At 39.0% G+C, this 11072-nt stretch overlaps 1 protein-coding gene across 5 annotated transcripts in view; it reads left to right on the forward strand.

Moving 5' to 3' along the window:
* Positions 1 to 10850, forward strand: part of LOC110503387 (protocadherin Fat 3) — a 332354-nt gene extending 321504 nt beyond the window's left edge. For 3 of the 5 annotated variants that reach the window (XM_090218843.1, XM_090218845.1, XM_090218846.1), the window contains one exon: positions 6260 to 10850. In XM_090218843.1, coding sequence (XP_090074969.1) covers positions 6260 to 6957 — 698 coding nt within the window. In that variant the 3' untranslated portion in view covers positions 6958 to 10850. Of the gene's footprint in view, positions 1 to 4474; positions 4511 to 6259 lie in introns of all 5 variants that reach the window. The other 2 variants (XM_090218842.1, XM_090218844.1) reach the window with 1 other exon arrangement.
* Positions 10851 to 11072: the final 222 nt, after the last annotated feature.

Below are 11072 nucleotides of genomic sequence, written 5' to 3' on the forward strand. Positions count from 1 at the left end.
AGCAAACCTGACAGCACAATGTTCTTTTTTTAAACATTTGTATTTAAAGATAGCCAGGGGCACACTACAACACGCAGACATCATTTACAAGCAAAGCATTTGTGTTTAGTGAGTCCGTCGGATCAGAGGCAGTAGAAATCACCAGGGATATTCTCTTAATAAGTGTGTGAATTGGACCATGGAAAGGGAAAATGTATGGAGTAAAAAGTACATTATTTTCTTTAGGAATGTAGTTGTAATGATGTGCGCTGAGAGTCAGGATGCAAGTTCAGGGAGTGAGTGTTTTAATAAATAAACACAACATAATACAAAATAACAAACACGAACAATACACAGAACTGACACAGAACTGACACAGTAACGCCTGGGGATGGAACCAAAGGGAATGACATATATAGGGAAGGTAATCAGGGAAGTGATGGAGCCCAGGTGAGTCTGATGAAGCACAGGTGCGCGTAACGATGGTGACAGGTGTGCGCCATAACGAGCAGCCTGGTGACCTAGAGGCCAGAGAGGGATCATGTGTGACAGTAGTGAAGTAAAGGTAGTGAAAAAATATAAGTAGTAAAGTACAGATACCCCCCAAAAATGACTTAAGTAGTACTTTAAAGTATTTTTTAATAAGTAATTTACACCACTGCAAAAAGGTCAGGGCTGAATCAGTGTTACTCACAACATGTGCATTGACATATTACACATACATAAACTGACATATTACACATACATAAATACACTGACATATTACACATACATAAATCAACTGACATATTACACATACATAACCTGACATATTACACATACATAAATACACTAACATATTACACATACATACATAAATCAACTGACATATTACACATACATAAATACACTAACATATTACACATACATAAATACACTAACATATTACACATACATAAACTGACATATTACACATACATACATAAACTGACATATTACACATACATAAATCAACTGACATTTTACACATACATACATAAATCAACTGACATATTACACATACATAACCTGACATATTACACATACATAAATACACTGACATATTACACATACATAAATCAACTGACATATTACACATACATAAATCAACTGACATATTACACATACATAAACTGACATATTACACATACATAAATCAACTGACATATTACACATACATAAATCAACTGACATATTACACATACATAACCTGCCATATTACACATACATAAATTAACTGACATATTACACATACATAACCTGACATATTACACATACATAAATCAACTGACATATTACACATACATACATAAACTGACATATTACACATACATAAATCAACTGACATATTACACATACATAAATGAACTGACATATTACACATACATAACCTGACATATTACACATACATAAATCAACTGACATATTACACATACATACATAAACTGACATTTTACACATACATAAATCAACTGACATATTACACATACATAAATCAACTGACATATTACACATACATAAATACACTAACATATTACACATACATACATAACCTGACGTATTACACATACATAAATGAACTGACATATTACACATACATAACCTGACATATTACACATACATGCATACATCAACTGACATGTTACACATACATACATAAACTGACATATTACACATACATACATAAACTGACATATTACACATACATAAATCAACTGACATATTACACATACATACATAACCTGACATATTACACATACATACATAAACTGACATATTACACATACATAAATCAACTGACATATTACACATACATAAATCAACTGACATATTACACATACATAAATCAACTGACATATTACACATTCATAAATCAACTGACATATTACACATACATAAATACACTGACATATTACACATTTATAAATACACTGACATATTACACATACATAAATCAACTGACATATTACACATACATAAATCAACTGACATATTACACATACAGAAATCAACTGACATATTACACATACATAAATCAACTGACATATTACACATACATAAATCAACTGACATATTACACATACATAAATCAACTGACATATTACACATACATAAATCAACTGACATATTACACATTCATAAATCAACTGACATATTACACATACATAACCTGACATATTACACATACATAAATCAACTGACACACATACATAAATCAACTGACATATTATACATACATAAATCAACTGACATATTACACATACATACATAAATCAACTGACATATTACACATACATACATAACCTGACATATTACACATACATAAATCAACTGACACACATACATAAATCAACTGACATATTACACATACATAAATCAACTGACATATTACACATACATACATAAATCAACTGACATATTACACATACATAAATCAACTGACATATTACACATACATACATAACCTGACATATTACACATACATAAATCAACTGACATATTACACATACATAAATACACTGGCATATTACACATACATACATAAATCAACTGACATATTACACATACATACATAAATCAACTGACATATTACACATTCATAAATCAACTGACATATTACACATTCATAAATCAACTGACATATTACACATACATACATAAATCAACTGACATATTACACATACATAAATCAACTGACATATTACACATATGTAAATCAACTGACATATTACACATACATAAATCAACTGACATATTACACATTCATAAATCAACTGACATATTACACATACATAAATACACTGACATATTACACATTTATAAATACACTGACATATTACACATACATAAATCAACTGACATATTACACATACATAAATCAACTGACATATTACACATACATAAATCAACTGACATATTACACATACATACATAAATCAACTGACATATTACACATACATAAATCAACTGACATATTACACATACATACATAAATCAACTGACATATTACACATACATAAATCAACTGACATATTACACATACATAAATCAACTGACATATTACACATACATAAATCAACTGACATATTACACATACATAAATCAACTGACATATTACACATACATAAATCAACTGACATATTACACATACATACATAACCTGACATATTATACATACATAAATCAACTGACACACATACATAAATCAACTGACATATTACACATACATAAATCAACTGACATATTACACATACATACATAAATCAACTGACATATTACACATACATAAATCAACTGACATATTACACATACATACATAACCTGACATATTACACATACATAAATCAACTGACATATTACACATACATAAATACACTGGCATATTACACATACATACATAAATCAACTGACATATTACACATACATACATAAATCAACTGACATATTACACATTCATAAATCAACTGACATATTACACATACATACATAAATCAACTGACATATTACACATACATAAATCAACTGACATATTACACATACGTAAATCAACTGACACACATACATAAATCAACTGACATATTATACATACATAAATCAACTGACATATTACACATACATACATAAATCAACTGACATATTACACATACATACATAACCTGACATATTACACATACATAAATCAACTGACATATTACACATTCATAAATCAACTGACATATTACACATTCATAAATCAACTGACATATTACACATACATAAATCAACTGACATATTACACATACATACATAAATCAACTGACATATTACACATACATAAATCAACTGACATATTACACATACATAAATCAACTGACATATTACACATACATACATAACCTGACATATTACACATACATAAATCAAGTGACATATTACACATACATAAATACACTGGCATATTACACATACATAAATCAACTGACACACATACATAAATCAACTGACATATTACACATACATAAATCAACTGACATATTACACATACATTCATAACCTGACATATTACACATACATAAATCAACTGACATATTACACATACATAAATACACTGGCATATTACACATACATACATAAATCAACTGACATATTACACATACATACATAAATCAACTGACATATTACACATTCATAAATCAACTGACATATTACACATTCATAAATCAACTGACATATTACACATACATAAATCAACTGACATATTACACATTCATAAATACACTGACATATTACACATTCATAAACTGACATATTACACATACATAAATAAATGAACACATTACCGATACTTAAATACATTGATATATTAAACATTCGGGTGGATGGTAGTCTCAGATGGTCCGATCCTAAGCCTCGCAAACACCTGTCTGGCACCTCTTACACAAACACACACACGCTAACACTCTAAAGCTCTCTCTTCTCCTGTTCTCCCACCTGACAGTGTCAGTCATGGATCAAGGTCAGAGCTACAACAGAGGTGACCCTCCCCTTTCATCTCACATCAATCCATCTCATCTCTCTCACTCCCCTTTACTCCTCTCTCTCTCCCCCTCTCTCCCTTTCTCCCCCTCTCCCTCTCTCCCCCTCTCTTCTTCTCTTCCTCTCTCTCTCCCTCTTGCTCCCTCGATCTCTCCCTATCTCTCTCCCTCTCTCTCTCTCTTCCTCTCTCTCGCTCACTTTCTCTCTTCCTCTCTCTCTCTTCCTCTCTCTCCCTCTCGCTCTCTTCCTCTCGCTCTCTTCCTCTCTCTCCCTCTCTCTCCCTCTCTCTCTCCCTCTCTCTCTCTCTCTCTCCCTCTCTCTCCCTCTCTCTCTCTCCCTCTCTCTCCCTCTTTCTCTCTCCCTCTCTCTCTCTTCCTCTCTCTCCCTCTCTCTCTCTTCCTCTCTCTCCCTCTCTCTCCCTCTCTCTCTCTCCCTCTCTCTCTCTCTCTCTCTCTCTCTCTCCCTCTCTCTCCATCTCTCTCTCTCCCTCTCTCTTCCTCTCTCTCTCCCTCTCTCTCCCTCTCTCTCTCTCCCTCTCTCTCTCTTCCTCTCTCTCCCTCTCTCTCTCTTCCTCTCTCTCCCTCTCTCTCTTCCTCTCTCTCCCTCTCTCTCTCTTCTCAGTCTCCCTCTCTCTCTTCACAGTCTCCGTCTCAGCTCACTGTGTTTGTGTGGTTTGTTACTCCTAGCCCCCTGCCAACACACACACACCCCAGCATGTGTTTTCCCCAGTCACAGTGTTGTTGTGTTGACTGAGCAGCACTGATACTTCCTTGGAGTTGGCACGTTGCCGGGGTGGAGAGGCTTCGCTCATCTCCCATGACAAGCACTCACTCTCCAACGCGCCTTGTGGCCGTTCTTCCTCAGTTTGGCCAATTTTCACTTTCATTTGCTTTTGCCTGCTGCCTGTGACGTGTGATGTTTGATCCTCCCACTGCATTGCATTGGCATCCCACCTCCGAGCGTGTTGTTTTGTTGTTACTGCTTTAAATGAGTTTGTCCTCGCTGACGTTGCTTTGTTGAGATTTGTTTTTTACTTTTTACTGCTTCTCACTTTTGTTTTGTAATTTGCTTTGATGCATGTACTGTCTGTCTGTCTGTCTGTCTGTCTGTCTGTCTGTCTGTCTGTCTGTCTGTCTGTCTGTCTGTCTGTCTGTCTGTCTTTCCGTTCTTTGTTATTGTTTTGAATTTTACAGTTGAATGCTTTGTGAAACATTCTCTGGTTAACATGCAAAAGTATGTCAAGCTGTGAAGTGTTTGTTTACGTTGAATGATCCCATCGATCAGTAGCCTCTGATCTCTCACCATGGCTCGGCTGTTCCGAAGTGCCACCCTGTGCCACCCTGACTCCTCCTGAACCCTGACATGCTGTGACCTTTTGATCTGTGACCCCTGCCCTTACGTTCCCAGGCCTCCCTCCCGCATGTTGTGAAATCTTCAAAACACAGCTAACATGTTCACTGTACAGGATGTTCCCCGTGCTGTGGTTGACGTCTAACTGTGTTTTTGTTATCTACAAACATGCCCGATGGACCTCTGCAGACAGACTGTAGTTGTCCACTAACATGCCCGATGGACCTCTGCAGACAGACTGTAGTTGCCAACTAACATGCCCGATGGACCTCTGCAGACAGACTGTAGTTGTCCAATAACATGCCAGATGGACCTACAGATTGTAACTGTCCATCAGGCATGTTGGCAGAGATTGTGTCTACTAAATGTAATCTAACTCTGTCCCTCCCTCCTCCAGCATATCACTGGGACACGTCTGACTGGATGCCCAACTCACGGCTGCCCGACATCGAGGAGGTGCCCAGTTACGAGGCGAGCGGCCTGGCAGGCCACGGAGACATGGTTGCCTCAGCCTCCCGACTGGGGGGCAGCTCTCGCCTGGGGGGCAGCGCCCGGGAACTGGATTCAGACTACTACCTCGGGGGCTACGACATCGACAGTGATTTCCCACCTCCTCATGAGGAAGAGTTCCTGACCCAGGACCAGCTCCCTCCTCCCCTCCCCACTCCCCTGGAGGAGTACCAGGAGCACCCCTACGACACCCTGCCCGCCAACCGGCCCGCCTCCAAGGAGAGCACCCTGAGTGGGAGTGTTAGTGGCAGCACCGGACGCCACAGGTCCCCCCGCCCACACTTCCACCCCAGCCAATACCTGCCCCCACACCAGCTGCCCCTGGGGGAGGCGGGGCAAGGCGGGCCGGGAGGGGAAGGGTTCAGCACTTTTGTGGGTGGGGCGATCATGTCGGGAGGCGGGGACATGGATGATAATGTGTCGCTGAATAGGAGGTTGTCAGTGAACACATCATCGGCCTCGGACTTGTCAGCCCCCTGTGGTTTTGACGACTCAGAGGCGGGCGGTAGTGACTTGGACAGTATGGATGAGCTCCACCGGGGTGGGACACACACCGTAGAGATGCAGCAACAGACTGAGGTCTGAGGTCTGACTGGGCCCCACCGTGGGGTCAAGGAGAGTGGCAAGGGGATGGGTGGGCATGAGTGCAGGATAGAGACTGCTGGAGTAGGAAGTGGACACTGTGTCGAGCTGTGCAGGTTCCTCTGGACTGAGTAATGAAAGATGGAGGTAGTCACTCAGAGGGGAATGATTGGTGTTTAATGGACACACTGCTAGATAGTGGCTACGTCATCAAAACAGTACCAACCTAGCCCTTCAACCACTGCCATTGCAAACACTAACCTCAAACCACTTCACCCATTGCAGGCTTTATCCTTAAACCACTTTTCTTCATTCCAAGCCACTACCCTTATTCATGACCCTTTAGCCACTACCCATGAGCTAATACCAAGCCGCATGCAATGGAAAGCAATGTGTTTTGACACATTAGTACCTACAGCGGGCCATCATCATAGCCACTAACCTAGCAGTGGCCCGTGTCAAGATCAGATGAGTGTTATCCTCTTCCATAGCGAGGAACAGAGAGCCTACCAGATATGTTGAGTACGTATAAAAACAGGGTTAGAATGTGAATAAGAAAGATTAAGTTAAAAAAAAAATACAAACTTTTAAGAGACAAGTCTGACAAGTGCAGGAGACAATGGATGATCGAGTGCAGAGAAAATGGATGAGCTAGTGCAGAGAAAATGGATGAGCTAGTGCAGAGAAAATGGATGAGCTAGTGCAGAGAAAATGGACGAGCTAGTGCAGAGAAAATGGACGAGCTAGTGCAGAGAAAATGGATGAGCTAGTGCAGAGAAAATGGATGAGCTAGTGCAGAGAAAATGGATGAGCTAGTGCAGAGAAAATGGATGAGCTAGTGCAGTGAAAATGGACGAGCTGGTGCAGAGAAAATGGATGAGCTAGTGCAGAGCAAATGGATGAGCTAGTGCAGAGAAAATGGATTAGCTAGTGCAGAGAAAATGGATGAGCTAGTGCAGAGAAAATGGATGAGCTCGTGCAGAGAAAATGGATGAGCTAGTGCAGAGAAAATGGACGAGCTAGTGCAGAGAAAATGGATGAGCTCATGCAGAGAAAATGGATGAGCTAGTGCAGAGAAAATGGATGAGCTCATGCAGAGAAAATGGATGAGCTCATGCAGAGAAAATGGATGAGCTAGTGCAGAGAAAATGGATGAGCTCGTGCAGAGAAAATGGATGAGCTAGTGCAGAGAAAATGAACGAGCTAGTGCAGAGAAAATGAACGAGCTAGTGCAGAGAAAATGGATGAGATCCTGCAGAGAAAATGGATGAGCTGGTGAATCAAGAAAAGATGAAGAATGTTTGGTAAAAAGAAAAGACAAGACAATATTGTAATCGAACGGTCAGAACTGTGATATGGCCTCGTCTTTCTGCTCAAAGCAGATGTGATTGTTTTAGCTGCACACAGCTTCCCTGTCCCTCCTCTCACTATACCTGCCTACCCACAGAGGCCCAACAAGGACTTCTCCCTAACCAGGATGCGTGTGGGGGGGTGGGGGGGGGGGGGGGGGTACACACATCCCCTCACTGCTCATGCATAGCCTGTACAGAATTTGTGAAAATGAAATGGAAGATTTTTTGTGTGATTATCCACTCTAAGAACGCCATTTGGATTGATGTGAAATATGTTTATTATTACCCCTAGTCCAAACGTCCACCCCTGAAATCATTCCTGTGACGCCATGAGAGTTTAGCCATCCTTCTGTCCCACCACATGCTAAACTGCTATCCTGACGCTCTTCTTTTCTGACAAGTAATTTTGCTTTAATGATGTTGTTATATGATCTTTATTGTTTTGCACTAGTATCTTTAGATTTGTGGTTTTGATGGTTATTACATGAAACGTGCTATATTATTGAAATCCTCCAAATGACATTATCATGATATGTAATTCTGGCCCAGTTAAATTAGCATAATAAGCTATGAGCAATTTTTATGTTAGCCATTTTCTTTTCACTAAAGTCCCCGATTTTCAAATAGATGTAAAAAAAAATGGCAATTCACATAGAGTTTTCTTGAGCTATTACATTTCCGAGCATGCAACACATTGCATTTTCTTTCCCTTCCTTGTTCTCCTTTTCTCCCATGTTGTTTTACCCTGAGCAGGCTTCATACAGTCACTCCAGTATTTCCCAAAGCCATAACAGCAATAGATTGACTGGTGGATGAGGAGTAGGGTCCGTGCACAATGCAAATGCATTCTGGGAAAATAATATTATAATGTAGCATCCCATCACAACGGCTGTCACAGCGGCCAGGCACCGTTGCACCATGGGTCTTGTCAGTTGCTGTGTTCCATTTTCGTTCTCTCCGCTTAAAAAAATAACGGTCACTAACAATGGCTTATTCTAAACACATCTCTATCGCTCCAGGACAGAAGGACCGATAACAAAACAGATGAGTGTCGTATAATTCTATTGGACTTGGAGTTCTATTGGACTTGGAGTTCTATTGGACTTGGAGTTGTATTGGAATTGGAGTTCTATTGGACTTGGAGTTCTATTGGACTTGGAGTTGTATTGGACTTGGAGTTGTATTGGACTTGGAGTTGTATTGGACTTGGAGTTCTATTGGACTTGGAGTTCTATTGGACTTGGAGTTGTATTGGACTTGGGGGTTGTATTGGACTTGGAGTTCTACTGGACTTGGAGTTGTATTGGACTTGGAGTTGTATTGGACTTGGAGTTCTATTGGACTTGGAGTTCTATTGGACTTGGAGTTGTATTGGACTTGGAATTGTATTGGACTTGGAGTTGTATTGGACTTGGAGTTGTATTGGACTTGGAGTTCTATTGGACTTGGAGTTCTATTGGAATTGGAGTTCTATTGGAATTGGAGTTCTTTTGGACTTGGAGTTCTATTGGAATTGGAGTTCTATTGGAATTGGAGTTCTTTTGGACTTGGAGTTGTATTGGACTTGGAATTGTATTGGACTTGGAGTTGTATTGGACTTGGAGTTCTATTGGAATTGGAGTTCTTTTGGACTTGGAGTTCTATTGGAATTGGAGTTCTATTGGAATTGGAGTTCTTTTGGACTTGGAGTTGTATTGGACTTGGAATTGTATTGGACTTGGAGTTGTATTGGACTTGGAGTTGTATTGGACTTGGAGTTGTATTGGACTTGGAGTTGTATTGGACTTGGAGTTGTATTGGACTTGGAATTGTATTGGACTTGGAGTTGTATTGGACTTGGAGTTGTATTGGACTTGGAGTTCTATTGGACTTGGAGTTGTATTGGACTTGGAGTTGTATTGGACTTGGAGTTGTATTGGACTTGGAGTTGTATTGGACTTGGAATTGTATTGGACTTGGAGTTGTATTGGACTTGGAGTTGTATTGGACTTGGAATTCTATTGTAAAATAATATACCTGATCCAGTCGGGCAAGATTTTTTTGTAAAAGATGTAAGTTTGTGTTAAAATCTTTGTACAGTGTACATAGATTGCTGGGTTGTTAAAATGCTGATTTTGTAGATATTGAATTGCAATCCTGACCACCTTTCTTTGAGTTTCTTGTTTTTGTTCAATATGAATGTGGACAATAAGAGACCATGATAAATCAGTCATTTAACCTAATCTCCCCTCCTCTGTTGGCCTTTCGCCTAAAGTATTATTTTATTTCATTAACCTTTGCTTTAAAACATAAAAAGCCTTTCAATAGACTAGTTAGAACTTGCACGGTATTAAATGCACTAAACCTGCTTTACATTACATCCCTGTGTTTTTTCTTTTTTGTTTAAAATCCTCTGGTTTCTGTTTCTTTTCAATGATTTTAGGTAGTATTGAAATATGTCTAATCTAACTGCAGCAATTCAGTGTACAGAATTAGTTATTTTTTAACTGCTTTTTTGTTTTTTAAATCAATGCTGTAAATAAAAAAGGTTATTGATCAAACAAAGACTAATTTCATCCTTAATGCAATGGAAAAGGTTTGTCTATGATGTCACAGAATGGACTAAACTTGATTAACTGTAAAAGGTTTGCAAAGTAACTTGTTTGCAAGGTAAACTGGTATGATTACAGATTTACATGCAAGCGTCACTTATTGCCCTAAAGCCCTTAAACTCAACTGTGGACCTCGAAACCAGTTCCACTGCATTTTTTAATTTACCCCCTCTAA

The sequence above is a fragment of the Oncorhynchus mykiss genome, chromosome 24 (genome assembly GCF_057628025.1).
Source record: "Oncorhynchus mykiss isolate SJ-2025 chromosome 24, ASM5762802v1, whole genome shotgun sequence".
Taxonomy (NCBI): Eukaryota; Metazoa; Chordata; class Actinopteri; order Salmoniformes; family Salmonidae; genus Oncorhynchus; species Oncorhynchus mykiss.